The 20,416-nt window shown below is 38.8% G+C and overlaps 1 protein-coding gene and 1 pseudogene across 6 annotated transcripts; one reads left to right on the forward strand and one right to left on the reverse strand.

The window, feature by feature from the left end:
- The first annotated feature begins 7,256 nt into the window (after positions 1–7,256).
- On the forward strand, positions 7,257–12,971 carry LOC112202419 (DEAD-box ATP-dependent RNA helicase 42). 6 transcript variants are annotated; one of them, XR_002937350.2, is made up of 4 exons: positions 7,257–7,415; positions 8,033–11,460; positions 12,055–12,167; positions 12,511–12,971. XR_002937350.2 is itself a non-coding variant. In XM_024343430.2 (3 exons), exon 2 carries the CDS (start codon positions 8,042–8,044, stop codon positions 11,456–11,458), a length of 3,417 nt encoding a protein of 1,138 aa, XP_024199198.1. In that variant the 5' UTR covers positions 7,257–7,415; positions 8,033–8,041; the 3' UTR covers positions 11,459–11,460; positions 12,055–12,971. The 6 variants fall into 6 exon arrangements, 4 of the variants coding, with proteins under 4 accessions (XP_024199198.1, XP_024199200.1, XP_024199199.1 ...); XR_002937349.2 differs by having other exon boundaries at positions 12,055–12,130; XM_024343430.2 differs by having other exon boundaries at positions 12,055–12,971.
- A 4,480-nt stretch (positions 12,972–17,451) lies between these two features.
- LOC112203955 lies at positions 17,452–18,027 on the reverse strand (annotated as a pseudogene).
- Between the last annotated feature and the right edge of the window lie 2,389 nt (positions 18,028–20,416).

The following is a 20,416-nucleotide window of genomic DNA, read 5'->3' on the forward strand; positions in this document are numbered from 1 at the left end:
GTAAAAAGAATCACACACTCTGTTTTCCCAAAACAACACATTCTTTCCCCCAAAAGAAACGAGTATAAGTCACCCCGTGACAAGTCATATTAATTGAAAACTCTGACAATTCAATATGCATTCCCCAAAAATCACAATAAAGGTCACACCGTGACCAAATCATATAAATTGAAACTCTGACAATTAAATATGATAAACAAGTCCTCCCAGGACATTTAAAAGAAAGAATCCCCGAAACTCCCTTTTAAAACACATTCTCAAATCAACACAAGTCACCCCGTGACAAAATCATAAAACTCTAACAATTAAATATGATAAACAAGTCCTCCCAGGACATTTAAAAGAAAGAATCCCCGAAACTCCCTTTTAAAACACATTCTCAAATCAACACAAGTCACCCCGTGACAAAATCATAATAATTGAAACTCTGACAATTAAATATGATAAACAAGTCCTCCCAGGACATTTAAAAGAAAGAATCCCCGAAACTCCCTTTTAAAAACACGTACTCAGGAGCATCAGATAGCTCCCCGCTACCCTCCATGATGTACTATGGCAACAAACTAGAGCTCTAACTGATCGTATCCACAAACCCGGCCAAAGGTGTGAAGTCCCGATATATATGCCTGAGGTTACTCCCAGCAACCCCAAATCCTCAGACCTCCCCGGTCGTCAGATCAAAACCTTTCAAAAAGGTCACTCAGGACCCAAAAGTTACTCAACTCACACAAAAGGAGATGTCACCCCGTGACCTCCAATCATCAGACCTCCCCGGTCGTCAGATCAAAACCTTAAATCAAACAAAAAGGATAAATCACAACCTGCGACTCTCAGATCTTCCGACCCCCGGTCGTTAGATCAAAACATTCAAATCACATCAAAGCAACTCACACCAAATCTTGACACTTTTCAAAACAATAGAAATTCCCAATTCCCACACAATGTTTCCCAAAAAGTCAAGCCCCAAAACAATAGAATGAAACCCATCAATACCTATTGCTTCAATTCACTCATCAACCCACAAGAATATACATATTCCACGTAAATATATATATATATATATATATATATAAGTGGTCATTCACTCAGGAAGGCCACTAATACCAACTATAGTTTGCAGTTAACTAAATAACTCTCAAAACAATAAGGTCAACCCGTTCGTGAATGAACTTCGTGAGATTACTCACCTCAGATTCCTGCTGCGTCTTCTATACAGAACCGAACTAACACTATCACCAACAACTCGTCCAATTCACCTTTAGAAGCACCTAATCACCAATGATCTAACGATTCACATTTGATTAAAGATTGAAACCCCTATATTGAACTAAAATCCCCAAGGTGGCGCCAATCGAGGCAAAACCACATCCGAGACCTCCCAAAGTCTCCGGAATACATCCACGATCGATGTGACCAAGTCACAAGTCGATCGGACGCTCAAATCCTCACGGATAGAATAATCGATCGGTATGAAACTGCAAAAATCATAACAATTCCATACGAACTCCAAAATTTGCATATTATATATCGAAACGCTCGTATCAACGAGTAGAACATATATAATACCAAAAACAGTTCCTTAAGTGGCCGGAACACCGCCGGAACGCCGCCACGAGCGGTGGCGCACCGCCGCCGGCCAAAACTCAATATTTCACAAAACTCCCAACATCAAAGTTCTTCATCTAAGCATGCTTGTGAATTCTCATAACTAGCTCGAAGTCAGAAAACAAGCTTAAGGGATCGAAAAATACCTCACAAGCCGTGAACAGTAATTCAATCTGAGTTGATCGAAGTTTCACGTGAATCGATCCAAACAACCACCAAGGATCGATCAACGAGGCTGCTCTGAGCTCAACCAAGAAGACTTGAAGCCTCGCCGACGTCGGAACAAGGATTTCCGACCGGGTCCGAAAACGCCAACCTGCACCCCCTTCTACCGCCGCCACCACCGAGAATTGGTGCTAGAGGACACCACAGGAACGACCAGACGGAGGAGACGAACTGATCTGGAAAGTTTCGTCGCCGGAGACCACCGCAGTTCGCCGGAAAAGTCGGGTCGGATCGTCCGGGTTCGGGTCGGGTCAACCGTATAATTTCGATTCTGAAGGTGCGAACGAGAGAGAAGAGAGAGAAAGGAATGGTTTCCGGAAAAGGAAATTATGAAAATATTAAGTTTCTCCTTCGGGAAACTTCTATTTATACCAAAATGGAAATTCCTTCCAATGGCCATAACTTCCTCATACGAACTCCGATTCTCGCGTTCCACATATCCACGAACTCGTATTGACGCGCTCTACAACTTTTGTGAAGGAAGTTTTTGGAGAATCCCAACAAATAAAAAGTCAACCTTTGCGCCATCCCTAAAGTCACACTTTCCGAATAGAAATTCGTTCGAAACACTTCCGCTCCATCCACGAGCCACGAAACCGTCCAATAAACATAAAATTAATTCCGAAAAATCCTCAGAAAATAATTACGAATTTCCGGGGCATCACAAGTTTAGTCCTAGATGAGCACAAGCGTCCACAGCAAAGTTTGCTTCCCTAAAAATGTACCTAAAAGTTAAATTTCTCTATGAGAGTGAGTTGTTGTAATATCGTCTTTCTTTTCTTATTTGTTTTTTAAAGTTGGTTTTTTTTTTTGGGTGAACAAGGGGCCTCAAAGGCTAGCAAAAGGAGAAAGAAAAAACTAACTAGCAGGCATCAGAATCATGCCCAGTTTTCATCTTCCAAGTCTGTTCCAAATCATCCAAGTACGCCTACAAAGCATGAGAAGGAGGGTTGGCAAATTCAATCACTCCATAGTTATGGTTGATACTGTTTTTGGCTAAGCAGCCAGCCACCATATTGCACTCCCTATATATATGCTTAAGAGAAACATAACTAAATCTCCCAAGCAAAGTTCTGCAGCAAGAAATCAGAGAGCTTAGAGGGTGCAATGTAGTATCGCTGTTAAGAACAAGTTTGACCAAAAGAGCCGAGTCAGATTCGATTTCCAGCATATCAATACCACAAGAAATAGCTTGTTTTAGACCATAGTATAAGCTCCATGATTCAGCATGTAAAACCTCTCCAATACCCAAATTGGCCTGAAAACCTTTGATCCAAGTACCAAAAGAACATATCATAATACCACCTGCTCCAATTTTGCCAGAATTACCATTCTTATAACCATCAACTTTAAGTTTAAACATACCTTTAGGAGGTCTGGACCAAAGTAGTTCTTTAATATTTTTTGATTCATTCATTCAACATTTTCAGTAGTAGCTCAATTATTAACCTCTTTCATACTTGTACTAGCTCAAAACACTATAGTAATTTTTTACATGTGAAGTTGAAGGCCTAATTTGTTCTATGGGATAATTTTACAAAGGGAAAAAATTACAAACAGTACCCAACTTATGGGCCACTCCGAATTTCTATACCCAAGCTTCCAAAACTATCACAATGGTATCCCAAATATCCCACCCAACCCAACATTCGTACCTGCTGTCATGGACAACGTTAACTATCATGCCACATGGCATTTTCTTAGGGGTAAAACCGACCCTCTGTCTTTACCTCCAGGGAAAAAAAATACAAATAATACCCAACCTATGACCGACTCTAAATTTCTGTACCCAAATTTTCAAAAACTATCACAATGGTACCCAGGTTATCTAGCCCGACCCAACATATGTACCCGCATCCCACGCTTGCGCAGTCCACCCAGCGCCCCGCGCCTGCGCAGCCCACCCGTGTCCAAGATGATGGGAGAGTTGGGAGGACGAAGAAAATGAAGAGAGTTTGAGGAAGAAGAAGAAATCTGGTGAAAGGATGAGAATACCCCTCAAAGTTTGACAATTGACTAACTCCGTAACGGCCAACAGTGTTCTATGTACTAAAGTTGGGTTGGGGTCCAAACTTCAGGTACCAAAGTGATAGTTTTGGAAACTTGGGTACAGAAATTCGGAGTCGACCATAGTTTGGGTACTGTTTGTATTTTTTACCCTTTTACAAATAGTGACCCAACCACATGTCATTTATGAATTTAATACGTTACATTTCACTTTTATCATATTGGTACCTCAATAATCAAACTTGACACAATATTGGTGCTTGACGTCCATAATGTCGTCAACTCTAGTGCCATGTGACTTTTGTCCATGGGCAATTTCATCTCTCCATTTCTTCTCACCAAACCTGACTTCATCACTGCGCCAACTCAGCTTTTTCCTTCCAAAAAATTATTCCCTTCCCTTTAGAAAAAGAACTACTACAACTTAAAAGTGTATGAGAGAGGTGATGAGTCAACATCACATTCATGCATTGTATTTTAACTTATTGTTTAGGGAAAATCGTCCGTACAGTACCTGACTTTTTCTCCATTCTAAACTTCAGTACCTCACGTTCAGAAAATATCAAAACGGTACCTGAGGTTCTGACCCTGACCGAAGATCGGTACCTGGTGCCGTTACCTTCGTTACAAAAACTGACAGCTGGCATATTTTTATCATTAATTGACCAATATAACCTTTTATTTTTGTTTTCTTTAGTTTTTTCATATAATAATAAATAAAAAAAGGCAAAATTCTTTTCTATTAGTTTTAAACTATTTTTAGTTTTGAAAATTTATTTAAATTTTTGGTTTTTCAAATTTTATCTTTCTAACCCGTAGGATTAAACTAGACGTCGTTATGAGTTCGTATGAATTTTTGGAAGATTTTTTGAACACCCAAGCTAATTTTAATGATTTTTGGAAGTTTGTAATATCCAAAATTATGATTAAAAATATAATTTTAAAGTTAGCTACATCCGGACCGTTGATTTCAAATGGCAGAAGATCTTGACCGTTGAAGGAATATATTGATCGAGACCTAGACCGGGTCAATACCAACCCAAATAGCCGCCACACTTTTCCTGCATATTCCCGACGTCGGAACTGCCTAGTTTTCTTCATCTCGGTGTCGCCGTCATCCCTTTGCCTTCTGTTTTGTCAAAAGACGTCCAATGACAGAGAATTGAAGGAGAGAATGTGGCGGCTTTTCCAGCAGGTTTTTCTGATTCCGGCCACGTCATGGTCTTGCACCTATATCAGAAGCTTCCTCTCGATGTGGCCGACCTATTCATGGTATTTGCTCATTCAGATGATAAGCCAAGAGAGATAATCGAGGAGAAGAAGTTTTTGAGTCTTCCGGCGAAGTTTGCTTTGTCTTCCGGCGAAGTTTGGTTACGACTTAGGTATCAAACTTGTTTCCCTTGTCGAGCTCTACCTCCCTATATACTTGAATTTCAATTTGGAGGAGATTTGTAGAAAACGGAATATTGAGGTTTTGATGGTCACTACGGGTTCGCTGGGTTTGAATGGGCATGAGAGAGAGAGAGAGAGAGAGAGAGAGAGAGAGAGAGTGCTTTGGGTTTGAATGGGAACGAGAGAGGGAGGGGGAGAGAGAGAGATGAACAGTAGTGATAGAGAAAAAAAATTTAAAAAAATGTTTAGATTAAAAAATAAGGGATTAAGATATGAAAAGACGAAAATATCCTTCAGTCGTTAGTTTTTATAACGGAACTAACGGTTCCAGGTACCAATCTTCGGTCGGGGTTGAAACCTCAGGTACCGTTTTGATATTTTCTTAACGTGAGGTATGAAAGTTTAGAATGGGGAAAAGGTCAAGTACTGTACGGACGATTTTCCCTATTATTTAAAACTTATTTGTAGATTAACTAAGACTAACTCACTGACCTAAAAATGTCTAGCGGTACTGAGTGTAAGCTCACCTTTTGTATAGGTACGACACATTTATTAAAAAGATGAAGCGAGATGACGTTGTTTTCAATTACTAGACTCTAAGCCCTCTTTTGATTTGTAGAAAAGGAAGGTAATTTCATTGTTTTTCACATGGAATGAGAAATTAATTTTTCCATGAGCTTTTCATTCTAGTGTTTAGTACCAAGAAAAATTATCAAGTTGTTAAAACATTTGTAACTAATGCAATAAATTAATAAAAAGTGAATAATAAAAGGAAAAAATTGCACAAAGAAAAGGGGGAGAAATGAATCCTTTGATCCATTATGCCATGGATCCTTGAGACGAACCAATATGGATCCCTAAGACCCAACCCAGATCGGCAGTGATCGAATCCTTGAGATCAAACCCAGATCAGCGCAATCTGATCAGACTAGCCTCGTGCGCGCCATGAACCCTGGCCGCCTCCAAACCCACAATCCAAACCATCGACACGACTATTAGGGAACAAATTGAAACCTACCAACCGCCGCGATCTCCCCCTCCCTCACCCCACAAACAGCCACCACGATCTCACACCAGACCCACACATAGTCAACAATGGTCCATCCGATGACGGCATAAGGACTCGCTGCCGGACAGGGTGGAAACTCACTTTTCTGTCCCAGGCACGTGCGAGCGCGTTCTCTATAGACTATGAACTAATTTAGACTGCCACAATTAGAGATACCTAAATTGTGAATACTTTATTGTAATTTTCTTTTAGCTTAATAGCCAATTTGCTAGCCTAGGTTTTCATAATTAGCCAATTTGCTACCCTAAGCATTATTTCTGCCAATTTACTACCTTATATTTTCAAAATTAGCCAATTTACTACATTTTCATCATATTGATTTGTCCATTTCTTCGTCCAAACATGACTAATTTTCAAATTTCAAGGTAGCAAATAGCTAATTTTAAAAATTTAAGGAAGTAAATTGGTTAATCTTGAAAGCTTAGAGTAACAAATTTGATGGAAGGATAGCAAATTGGCTAATTTGGAAAACCTAAGGTAATAAATTGGCTGAAATAAAACTTAGGGTTGCAAATTGACACTAAGATGAAACCTAAGGTTGCAATTTAGCAATTATACATTTTTTGTTTGAAACAAGGGCTGATGTGGCCACCCTCAGGGGGGACTTAAGGCCTGAACCCCAAATTACAATATAGCTCAGGGGGACCTCTAGAATAATAACAGGAGTCCCCACTACTATCTTCAAACATGCACCAAGTAGCAAAGAGTGTCATATCGACTACTCTATTTGCTTTACAATAATAGTGGCATATCGGAAATCTGAAGTAATTCCATAAAACCAATAAAGTAGCTTTGCAAAAATATCTTTTTTTTTTTTTTTTTTTAGAAGAAAGGGATATTTTGGAAGAGAGGATATTTTATTTTTTTATTTCTCGATAGAGAGAGGATATTTTGTTAAAGACAAGGATACACAAAGAAATATAAATAATAATATCAATCGAAACAAAGGTACATTATTTATTGGAAAATATATATAAATAAAATAAAGAAGCATCAGACTTTCGCTCAAAATCGCGGTTGGGCCGTAGGACAAAACTGAAAAGAGAGACTAGAGCTGCTGAAGCTGAGCGAAAGTTGTAGTAGAAGAAGAAGAAGAAGAAGACGTGCTGCCGTCGTGGTTAGTCAATTCGAAACCTGTTAGGTTTGTTGGCATTTTGATCTGTCTTAATTTGATTTTTCTCAAACGCGGATTAGGGTTCTATTCTCATCTTCTGCTTCTTCTTTCTCTCTATTCACCAATTCATATTCGATTGCTGCTCGCGGAAATCATCATTGTCAAAACACCAATGAAAATATCGATATCCATGGATGCCCATATTTACACAACTAGAGTTGAATGTATCGATTTGGATGGAAATTTGGGGAAAATTTACAAAATGAACGAAACTTAAATTTTTCTTTTCTTTTATCAGAGCAAGTATATGTAGTTTCATGATAAATGAATGGCATGTAGAATGAATACAATGGGTGCTACTCTCGGTGGCACATTTGTTCTTTTTTGATTGAACTTGATTGTCTGTATGCATTCCTAATCAATCTTTTAGGTCGTAAAGAATCTGTTAGGTCTCCTATTCTTAGCTGTGATTGTCATATATTTAAGCTTTGTGGTTGAATAAATTTGAAGAGGAAGCACATGGAAGGAATTTAAATAGGTGGTGATTGCTTTATGTTATTCATCTCAGAATATGGAACGATTTTATTTTATTTTATTTTATTTGTTTGTGAATGGCATAGAAGGAAGCAATGGAAGAGGGCAAACATAAGTCGAGGAAGGAGGGAGAATCCAAGAGGAGTCACCGAGATCGGGATCGCGAGAAGGAGAGCAATAAACAGAAACACAGGGATAAAGATAGAGATAAGAGAGACCGTGGCGCTCGACGTTCTGAGAAAGAGAAGAGTTATGATTCTGAAGAAAGGTATGATAAAGAGAAGCATCGAGACAAGGACAGTGATAGGGCGCGTAGCCGAGATGATGAAAGAAAGAAAACAAGAGAAAGGAAGAGGGATAACAATAAAGAGAAGGACAAGGAGAGGGAGGGGGAGAAAGACAAAGAAAAGGAGAAGAGGGAGAGGGTTAGAGAGAAGGAAAGAGAAGGAGAAAGAGACAAGGAGAGGGAGAGGGAGAGGGAGAGAAGAGAACGAGAAAGAGAGGTTGAAGATAGGGTGAGAGAGAAGAGGGAGCATGAGAGGGAAAATGATAAAGATCGAGAGAGGAGGATAAGAGAGAGGGAGAGGCATAGGGATGCTGATACCGATGATATTGATGATCATGTTAGGGATCGTGATAGGAAGCGGCATAGGAATGATAAAAATGAGTACAAGGAGACAGAGCGGGAAAGGAGTAGTAGTAGGGTAAAGACACATATGGATAATGGAGATGAGAGCCCACAAAAGAAAAGTGATGAAGATTCAGTTCAGAAGCCAACCCGTGAGGAGGAGTTAGAGAATGAACAAAGGAAATTGGATGAGGAGATGGAAAAACGAAGGAGGAGAGTTCAGGAGTGGCAAGAGTTAAAGAGAAAGAAGGAAGAAGATGAGAGAGATCATGGGGAAGGGCATGTTGATGAACCTATGTCCAGAAAGACCTGGACTCTTGAAGGAGAATCTGATGACGAAGAAGTTCATCCCTCAGGGACATCAGAGCCAGGTACAAACCTCAATGGAGAAGGCAATCTTATTGACAAAGAAGATGGAGATTTCATGGTAGATTCTGACAACGAAACAGCTGCACTTGCTTTACCAAATGGAGCTGATAACGCTAGCGGGGATGAGGAGACTGATCCGTTAGATGCTTTTATGAATTCTATGGTATTGCCTGAAGTTGAAAAGCTGGGCAGTGCTGCAGATGCATCAATATCTGATGCGAAGAACGATAAAAAGGATGGTCGAAGTAATGGTGAACAGCAGAGGAGAGGTTTTAATAAATCTATGGGAAGAATTATTCCTGGGGAGGATTCGGATTCCGATTTTGGGGACCTTGAGAATGATGACAATGTTTTAGAAGATGAAAATGACGACGAGTTCATCAAAAGGGTGAAAAAAACAAAAGCTGAGAAACTTTCTTTAGTTGATCACTCTAAGATAGATTATGAACCATTCCGCAAAATTTTTTATATTGAGGTGAAGGAGATCTCAAGGATGAGTCCAGAAGAGGTGGGTGCATGCCGGAAACAATTGGAATTGAAGATACACGGTAAGGATGTGCCTAAGCCCATTAAGACCTGGCATCAAACTGGACTTACCAGTAAAATTTTGGAAATAATAAAGAAAATGAACTTTGAAAAGCCTATGCCAATTCAGGCTCAGGCATTACCTGTAGTTATGAGTGGTCGAGACTGCATCGGCGTTGGGAAAACTGGATCAGGGAAAACCCTTGCATTTGTCTTGCCAATGCTGAGGCATATCAAGGATCAGCCACCCGTAGAAGCTGGAGATGGGCCTATTGGGCTTATAATGGCACCAACGAGGGAACTTGTTCAGCAGATCCACAGCGATATTAAAAGGTTTGCCAAGGTACTGGGTCTCAGGTGTGTGCCTGTATATGGAGGTTCTGGTGTTGCTCAACAGATTAGTGAATTAAAGCGGGGTGCTGAAATTGTTGTATGCACACCTGGTAGGATGATTGACATACTTTGCACAAGTGGAGGGAAAATAACAAATCTGCGTAGAGTAACTTTTTTGGTCATGGATGAAGCTGATCGAATGTTTGACATGGGTTTTGAACCTCAAATCACTAGAATTGTTCAAAATATTCGGCCAGGTCGTCAAACTGTTTTGTTTTCAGCCACTTTCCCTCGCCAGGTTGAAGTCTTGGCGCGTAAAGTGTTGGACAAACCTGTGGAAATACAGGTTGGTGGCAGGAGTGTTGTGAATAAGGACATAATGCAAATGGTTGAAATGAGGCAGGAAAATGAAAGATTCCTGAGATTGTTAGAGTTGCTCGGTGAATGGAATGAGAAAGGTAAGATTTTGATATTTGTCCAGTCCCAGGACAAATGTGATGCTTTGTTCCGGGATCTGCTTAGGCATGGATATGCTTGTCTCTCACTTCATGGGGCCAAAGATCAAACTGATCGTGAGTCCACAATATCTGATTTTAAGAGTGATGTTTGTAATTTGTTGATTGCAACAAGTGTTGCTGCCAGAGGATTAGATGTCAAGGAGCTTGAACTGGTGATCAACTTTCATGTCCCAAATCATTACGAGGACTATGTACACCGTGTTGGACGTACAGGCCGAGCTGGCCGGAAAGGATGTGCTATAACGTTTATCTCTGAGGAAGATGCTAGATATGCTCCAGATCTTGTTAAAGCATTGGAACTTTCTGAGCAAGTTGTTCCGGATGACCTGAAATCTCTTGCTGATAATTTCATGGCAAAAGTAACTCAGGGACTCGAGCAAGCCCATGGAACTGGTTATGGAGGAAGTGGTTTTAAATTTAATGAGGAGGAAGATGAAGTGAGGAGAGCGGCAAAGAAAGCTCAGGCTAAAGAATATGGTTTTGAGGATGACAAGTCTGATTCAGAAGATGAAGATGAAGGTATCCGAAAGGCAGGGGGCGACATTTCTCAGCAGGCTGCCCTTGCTCAGATAGCAGCTATTACTGCTGCCTCCAAAGCTAGTACAGCCTCAATGCAGACCCCTGCCTCTGCTACCCAACCGCTTCCCAACGGTGGACTGTCTGTTTCTCTTCCAGGTGTCCTTGGTCAAGCATTATCAGGAACAGCATCAGTTTTCCCTGGGACTGGTTTGCCTCTTGCTAGCAATGATGGGGCAGCTCGGGCTGCTGCGATTGCTGCAGCCATGAACTTGCAGCATAACCTGGCAAAGATTCAAGCTGATGCAATGCCTGAACATTATGAAGCAGAGTTGGAGATAAATGATTTTCCTCAGAATGCTAGATGGAAGGTTACCCATAAGGAAACTTGGGGTGCCATATCAGATTGGACTGGAGCGGCCATCACCACCAGGGGTCAGTATTTCCCACCTGGGAAGGTTGCAGGACCTGGAGATCGCAAGCTCTACTTGTTTATCGAGGGCCCTACTGAACAGTCTGTCAAGAGAGCTAAATCAGAGTTAAAGCGGGTTTTGGAAGACATCTCAAATCATGCATTCTCACTTCCTGGTGGAGCTCAGCAAGGCAGATATCAAGTTATATAAGAGTGAGAACTTAATTCCAACTTACTCTAGAATGTTATTTGCTTATGCTGGACTTACTTTGACATTTTGACTCTGAGTTCCTTGTTACTTTTTCTCAGTCACCTAATAATTTTCATAACTGATTGCTTTGCACATACATCATAGCTTCTGCTGGATAAGGGAAATCTCATTAATATTTTTCTGAATCATAGATCAACTTAATTTACAGGCGTCTTTTTGTTTTGATAATGAGTGATCAGAGAACATGTTGGTTTTAACTTTTAAGTGTCTGTGAACTGTTGTGATTTTCTCTTGCTTTCACACTTCTCTACCCTCCTTTTGATTTTCTTTTCTTTCTTTTGTTATTGCTTCCCATGGCGCGAGGGATGTTATATGCATATGCTCGTATTTTCAATATTGTGTCTGCCCGTTACAAAGCTGTCCAAGAGAGGCGACTGTGGTAAAACACTTTTCTCTTCATGGTACTATAATTAGTTTAAATGGACATGTTTAGAATTTTCTGATCCTGTTGTAGTTTGTTTGTGTTCCATGAGTCATGGGTTCTGTCAATTTTACACATGTATTTAACTCCTTTTTCTTTGGGTGTGTGTTTTCAGGTTTTAGATGGAAATTTCTTCATGGGAACAAGCTGCTACATAGCACTGTGTTACTGGACCTGAAAGGATGGTTCTTGTAAGAGAGTCCTTTGTTCTTTTGCATACTTTCCATGGTATTGAAAATAGTGTAGTCATCCTTTGCTTCTGTTGGATTAGCTTGTGTAATGGATTAAGCTTTTGTGGCTTTGATCTCTGTAATGGGTATTCAGCTCCGTATTACAGAGATCACTAGCCTTTCTCTCGCTGCTCTTTTGACGGTGTTGGGTCACTCTTTTTACCTCTGTTGTTGAGGCTGCATGTGACTAGTCATTATTGCCTTTTCATTTGTGTCAATTTTATTTGTTGGGAATTTTATATGTAGTGGAAGCATTTCCTTCTACTTTCAATAAAGATATGGTATACTCATTTGATTTTGTTTTTATGAGTTTGGTATGCTCACTTTGCTGTGGACTGCAGAATGGAGATGGAGATGGAGATATATGTCGTTTGTATGTTTCAGCTTGATCTATCAGCAGAACAGATTCTAAATCGAGTAATCATTCTCATCCCATTAGCCGGTGGGATGATGTGAGCAGTTTAGATAGTGGCCTCCAGAGCACAAAATCTTGCTGACCTGATGGGGGGCAGTCGCTTTCAGCTGCTGGGATAGGTGTTTGGCCTGGAGATGGAAAAGTTCGTAATTGATTGTAATATGCAGGTTATTGGCACTTCCTTGATATTTTTACAGATTACTAGTTGGTGATTTGAGGTGTTCTATACCTGGTTACATGTTGCTCAGTTATGTGGGTTAAGATGGGGCAAGAATCCGTCTTAACTTCAAGAAATCTTTATGCCCAATTTGTATTTCTCATGTACTTTGTCGCATTTGCGAGTAAAACTCTGTGTGAATAGCAAATGCAGAGTGCAGGCTTAAAATAGTTCAAGTTTCCAAATCTGTGAAAGCAGTAGTAACTAGGTAATGAATCCGCGCAATGCTGTGGAATGAGCTTTTATAGACGGTAAACGTTAATCAAAGATGTTATTGTTTTTTGATGGAAAAAATGTTATTTTTTATATATTATGTTTTTTAGAAGGGAAATTTTTAAAAACAGTTCCACCTGGTCAGTTGCTGACTAAATAATTTATACTTAATAATCCTTAGATTTACATCAAAGGGTAGAAAACAAAATATCTCAATTATTATTAAGTTATCTTTGCCATTGGATTTACATCCAAGGGTGGTTGAGCATTATTTTTTTGGTTAATAACTGACCAAGTGAACATTTTTGACCCGATAAATGGGTGACTTCGAAGTTCAGTACATTTTCTTTCAAACAAATTAAAACGGTACATGGACTTGTAATTTCAACACACTCCTAGTACATGACGTGAATAACACTATTAGCCTTATGTTAGGGTGAGGCTATTGACACCCTACCATTTTCTTTGTTCACCCATTACACTCTACATTTTAATTTTAATTATTAAATTTATTTACTTAACCCATTTTTCTTTCCAAGAATATTCTTATATGACATCCAATTAAAAAATAAATATTTTTAGCGAAAATCTCTCATTTAATTTATACTCATAAAAAAATTAAAATTTATTAAAGTTTCCTAGCTAATAAAATCATAATATGATTTACTCCCATTTTTAAAATTTTTTCTTTCAATTTCAATGTTCTCTATTTCAATCTATGTAAAAAGATTAGTAAATTTACAACCATGATCAATGAAGAAGAGATTTATTTATTTTTCTTCGTGTTTTAAATTTTTACTTTAAGGGGGGTGTATTGTATATGGAATTAGTGGAAGTTTTAAAGAAATCTATGGAATTTAAAAATCTGGGTGTATTCAATATAGACTTTTAACAATCCATGAAAGTCTTGAGGTATTCAATTAGGATTTTTAAAGACTTCATGAATTCCACCAAAATCTAGGGGTATTCAATTAGGACTTTTAAAAATGAATAAAAGTACAGAGGTATTCAAAATATCATTCATACTTATGGAATTAGAAAATCATGGATAATCATGGACTTTGTAGTGTTAACTATACATAACAAACTCCAATAATTTTCCAGCCTTCAGACCAAAGATTTCAAAAAGTCTATCAAAGTTTCCTTTTCAAAAAAAAAAAAAAGGTCTATCAAAGTTATTCTCTCTACGCACGAAGAAGTTTGTCATTCATCATCTCTCTTTCTTAATTTTTTGTCTTTTCTCTAAATTTTTTATGATATCAACTTTTTTTGATACCCAACATGTTCATTGTAGTTGTTGAATGTGATTTTTGTTTTTTTGTTTTCAATTGTGATACTTCGAACCCTAATAGCAATAAAAATGATTTATGAAACCCTAAAACTCAAATATTGTGGTCTAACCCTAAGACCTTGAACCATACTAAATTTTATCTTATTAATTAATTATTCTCATTAATTTGAATTTATATTATGGTTCAAAAAAAGGTTGAACAATTGAATTTCAATTGATTGATTATAGATCAAGACATTGATCAATATTGCCACAATATATGTTAATCGGCGAAAACAAAATTGATGAGAGTAATTAACCATAAACATCAAGTGATCTATATTGTATATTTATGTTGTTGGGAGATTAGGAATGAGAACAAACTCGCTAGACAGACTAACAATCATTTATTTGAGTCAATTTCTATTAGAAGATACTGGAGCATTGAAGAGACAACAAGTTATTATTTTGTTTTGTGTTTGGGCTGCATTTGTTTTTTTTTTTTTTATATTTTGTACATCCTAGGAAATCTGTAGAAGTCATTCATAATAAAGTATATAGATTTTCATGAATCAATAAAAGTCTGTTGCTAAAATCAATGGTTTTAAGAAATCCGTAACAGTCTATCAACTTTTTAAAGAGTCTGTGGACTTTTCAAAAAGTCTGTCATTTAAAAAAAGTCTACACAAATCCAAATACAATACACCCCCCTAAGTGTTCACAAAAAATATTGCAAAGATTTTGATGAATTTAAAGGTAATGATTTTGTGAACTGAATAACGAATTAACGATGAGGAGACAACAAAAAGACAAAAAATAGTAATAAATTCAAATTTGGGTGGAGAAAATAAAGATTAATGTTATCCAATGAGAAATTAAGTAGTCTTTGTATTTAATTAATTACTTATATATTTATTTTTTCTTACATATTTCGATTTTAGAAAATTAATGTACTTATTAGTCATTTTGCACTTGGGTAATATAGTATTTTAATAATTCAAATGTTTGTAGGGTGAACTAAGAAAATAGTAGGATGACAATAGTCGCACCCCTTATGTTATTATTCATTTTGTCTAAGGGTAATTTAGTATTTTCCATTATCCCTATCCTCTCTCTCTCAGTCTATCCCCTAATCCCTCCACCGCACCTAGCCTGCTTCCTCTACTCTCTGATTCAAACAACACCCATAGCAAATTTCAACCCAAACAAAGCCAAGTCCTTGAGCAATTCACAGCCCAACCCACCTACCACTACCACCAACTCTCAAGTACTCATTCAAATCTTCTCTCAGCTGCACCAAAAATTTTCAAAAACAATCACAAGTCACTGAAGAAACGAACAAGGAACTTGAGAGAGAGAGAGAGAGAGAGAGAGAGAGAGAGGAAAGGATGAAGGCCGAGTTGCAAAAGACGTTTGAGAGGGCAGAAGAAGTGAAGGAGAGGTTATGCTCACAGCTTGAAAGCTTCACGGGTTTCCGGTGAGGTTTTTTGATTCCGGTCAAATCGTGGCGGCTCACCGGTGTCAGAAGCTTCCTCTCGTCCTCTCCGACCTATCCACGGTGTTGGTTTTTTCCAGATGATAAGGCATGAGGGAGAATCGAAGCCGGGAAGCTTCGGTGCTTCCGGCGACTCCGGTCACCGTTGATGGTAAATGAGGTATGAAACTTGATCAACTCTTCGAGGTCTGCATGTCTATATACTTGGTTTTGATTTTAATTCAAGTTTGAGAAATTTGAAGTTTTGGGTGATTTCGGCCACAGTTAAAACCACTGTGTGTGGTGGCGATGCTAGCCATATGTTCAAGAGGCCAAAATCAGAGTGTAGTTGGATCTTGGATGGAAGGTGGTGGTTAGGTCGATGAATGGTGGCCAACATCCTTTATGGTTGTTCTGCGTTTGTTGCAGTACTGCATTTGCGGTTTGCCTTGGGCTTGGATTATTTTAGTTTTTATTTATTTTGTTATGGGTGTGGCTATTGCCACCCTCCTATTTTCTTTGTTCACCCTACAAATATTTGAATTATTGAAAGACTATATTACCCAAATGCAAAATGACTAATAAGTACACTAATTTTCTAAAATTTAAATCTTTAAGGAAAACTAAATACATAACTAATTAAATACAAAACTACTTAATTTCTCTTCTAATAAAATTAATCTTCATCTTCTCTATCCAAATTTCAATTTATTACAATTTTCTTTTTTTATCTTTTTGTTGCGTCCTCATCGTTAATTCATTTTTCAATTCATAAAACCATTAGTGTTAACTTCATCAAAATCTTTATAATACCTTTATAAACACCGAAAGTAAAAAATTTAATACACAAAAAAAAAATCAATCTTTTTTTCATTGCTCATAATAGCACTTACTAATTTTTTTTAATATGGATTGAAATAAACGAACATTGAAACTGAATGGAAAAAATAAAAAAATGGAAGTAAATCAAATTATGATTTTATTAGGAAACTTTAATATATTTTAGGACATCTTTTTAATTGATAAATTAAATGAGAAATTTTCGTTAAACAAAATTTCTTTTTTAATTTGATATGTCATATGATGGAGGATATTCTTGGAAAGATAAATGGGTTGGATAAGTAAATCTAATAATTGAAATTAAAAGGGCTAAATACTAGTTACTACCCTGTAGTTTAAGTCCTAAATCATTTCAGTCCTTGAACTTTCAATTTCATCAAAAACACCCCTGCGTTATCAAATTTCGTCTAATAGGTCCTTCCGTCAATCATCCGTTAGTTGGAGCTGTTAACTTGCTGACGAGGCATGCCACGTCAGATCATGTGGACCCCATCTATCAGACAAAATTTCAAAATTACCCCTGACTCTATTCTAACCCAGAAAACCTATTACAACCTTCCATTTCAATTTTTTTAAATTTTTTTCACCAAAAAACTTGCACACTTGAAAAAAAAAAAATCAAACTCCATATTTGAAATGTACTTGATTATAATATGGCTTAGCATCAAACAAAGCTACTTATACTAATAAAATTACAGAGTTGAATATTTACAATTGCATAAGAACCACCAGTCTTCCCCTGACCTTAAAGGGGAGAAAAGTAGTCTTTAGAGAACTGCAAACACAATTATAATTCTAGAAATATGCAGCAATGTTTGTACTATACTCTGACGCTCGAACAAAAGATAATTCATAGATTTGCAGAAGAATATTAGGAACAGTTTGCATGACATTAACGCGGGCCAGATTAGTCACCGATGCCAATGCTCTTCTCTGTGCTGGCAATTCCCATTTCTTCATCCCTCTATGCATTCATCTGACCCTGCGTCAACTCGCTCTCATTCTTGGTCTCAACATCTTCCTCCTCAAGTTCCCCAACTCCCTCTCCATCAAGAACAACCTCTCCTTCAAATTCAAATTCTCTTCCTCCAACTGAGCAATATGGGTATCCTGATCATCCACTCTACTCTCCAGAATATTATTATACTCAATCCCACTATAGTTCGGGTATATCAACTCGAACCGGATCAAATCATGGTCCAACCTCCTCTCCACCTCCACATCATTCTCACTCGACCCCCCAGGCCACCTCCCTCCTCATCATCATCATTCCTCGGCAACCGAAGCCGAATCAACCTTTCATTGACCCATACCCATCAACACCCCACTCCTTCTTTGCTGTGTCCCCCAAAACCTCCATCAACCCAGAAATTTGCTCTGGGCACCAAGGATCCCTCCTTCGAAACAGAGGCAGACACCTTTCCTCCATGACCACACCATCACGCACGGAACGACCGAACCCTTGAAGTGTAGCCCAGTGGTCACACCATCTAGCCTCCGAACATCTTCTTTGCTCCCACCGCCGAGCTTATCCGTTCTCCGCCGAAACATGTACAAGCCCAGTCATCCAATAGCCTCCAATCTGCAATTGCAGTGAATACCTAACTACCCAGACACCCAATCCTCTGTAGCCCACTTCCTCACCATCTCCGAACAACCAGCTTTAATTGAATCCCTTTAATCCCAACTCACTCGGATTTGAAACCCGAAGCTCAAACCCTAAACCCAATTTCGAAATTTCGAAACCCTAAACCCGAAACTCTTTAAACCAACTTGGAAGATTTGAAATTGTAATCCAAAACCCAAACACCAGACTCACCGTAATGAGGGATTTCATCTCCGCCATTCGTTTTTCTAGGTATCCAAACGTCGATCTCGTGACTGGCCACGTCAAAATCTTCTTCAAATCAACCCACATGCATTCGTTTCTTCACGCCTTCAATCAGAAACTCTCGATCGTTTGGGTCTCGCCTTCGTTCAAAGCAAGAGGATTTGGTTTCAATTTTTCTCTATGTGGGATTGTGCTACAGGATAACATTGTGTAATGGGAGGTATATATTGGGTTTCTGAGTTAGAATAGAGGCGGGGGCAATTTGGGAATTTTGCATGACAGGTGGGGCCACATGATCTGACGAGGCATGCCTCGTCAGCAAGTTAACAGCTCCAACTAACGGATGATTGACGGAATGACCTATTAGACGAAATTTGATAACGCAGGGGTGTTTTTGATGAAATTGAAAGTTCAGGGACTGAATTGATTTCGGATTTAAACTACAGGGTAGTAACTAGTATTTAGCCCAAATTAAAATGTAGGGTGTAATGAGCATGTAGGGTGAACAAAGAAAATTATAGGGTGGCAATAGCCTCACCCTTTTGTTATTTTAGTTACTAATTATTTATAGTTTTTATGAATTATTTTTTAATAGTTTTGTTAATAAACTACATTTATTATCTCAAAATTGTCCGTTATCGTTCTAAATAGACCGCAAGAGTCAGTAACATATATTAAATCCGGTAAATATAAAAAGTAGAAAAAATTGTGAAATGAAGTTCTTAAAAGTGGATGTTGAACATTTAAATAAATTATTTTTTCTAGATTTTGTATATCAGTTAGATATGTAGAGTTTATAAGAAATAGTCATCAATAGAGTCCTCATGGTATGTGAAAAATGGGCTATATACTGTTTAGTACCCTGTGGTATGGGTCCAACATCTATTCAGTCCCTCAACTTTCAATTTCATCAAAAGCACCCCCACAATATCATCTTCTCGTCCAATAGGTCCCTCCGTCAATTTCAGACGTTAAGCTGCTGACATGGCATTCCAACTCAGCAAAAGTGGGGCCCACATGGAAGTGAAATTCCCAAAGTGACCTTGATTCTATTCTAACCCACCACCAACCCCAAATCCATGGCTTCCCACCTCAGATCAACAAAGATAAGAACTCCATGCAAAAACGAAACCAATAATTCTTGTCATTCACAAAAGTCGCACTTTTTAAGGATTGGAAAAAAGTTAAAAAAGCTCTAAGAAAGTCAGAGCACTGCGAAAACCCTAGAAACACAAATTCTCAATGCCCCGTCCGGCGGCGCATCCATGAGACATCGTCGTCGGACGGGTGAACTGGTTCTGTGAGTCCACCAGCGAGGGACAGAGGTTCTGGGGCCGGAGCAGAAGGCTAGGAACGCCTGGGTTTCGTCCAAAGAGGGTACGACAAGCTAAGGGGATCCTCCTTGATCGTTTTAGATATGCGGGGCGGGGGTTTCAAGCAAGCGCAAAGCGGCGGGGGGCTTCTAATGATCGGCAATGGTGGGTTGCGGTTATGGTTTCCCCTGTTTTAGGGATGAGAAAGATTGATGGACGTCATGATTGATCTTGTATTAGTGTGGGTTTTGGGTTGGAATCCAGATCCAAGGCGATCCGGCCGGCGAAGTTAGTTGGTGGTTATGATTCGCTGAGGCAACGTGATCCGCTGGAAGTGGCAGGGCTGTTTTGGCAACACAGACGGGTCATCTTCGACCGACACAAGCTTGCTTGGTTTCTGGGCTTTTTGGGCCTGGTCTAGGCTGTTGGGCCTCATTTGGTGGGCTGACTTTTTCTTTCATTTAAAGAATAAGTTTTATAATTTTTATTTATGTTATTTTGTTATTTTAATTCGACGTGGCTTTATGCCGGTAATAAGTCCCTACCGTATTGTGGTAGGGCGACATGGGCTCTGTCCCGGACTGCACACCTTATGTGCCTTGTCTGCTCTAGGAAGGAGGCGAGTTCCTTGCTTTGCCAAATAGTCGCAACCTCCTAGTGGCAGGATGAAACTA

This window comes from Rosa chinensis, chromosome 5 (genome assembly GCF_002994745.2).
Source record: "Rosa chinensis cultivar Old Blush chromosome 5, RchiOBHm-V2, whole genome shotgun sequence".
Classification (NCBI taxonomy): Eukaryota; Viridiplantae; Streptophyta; class Magnoliopsida; order Rosales; family Rosaceae; genus Rosa; species Rosa chinensis.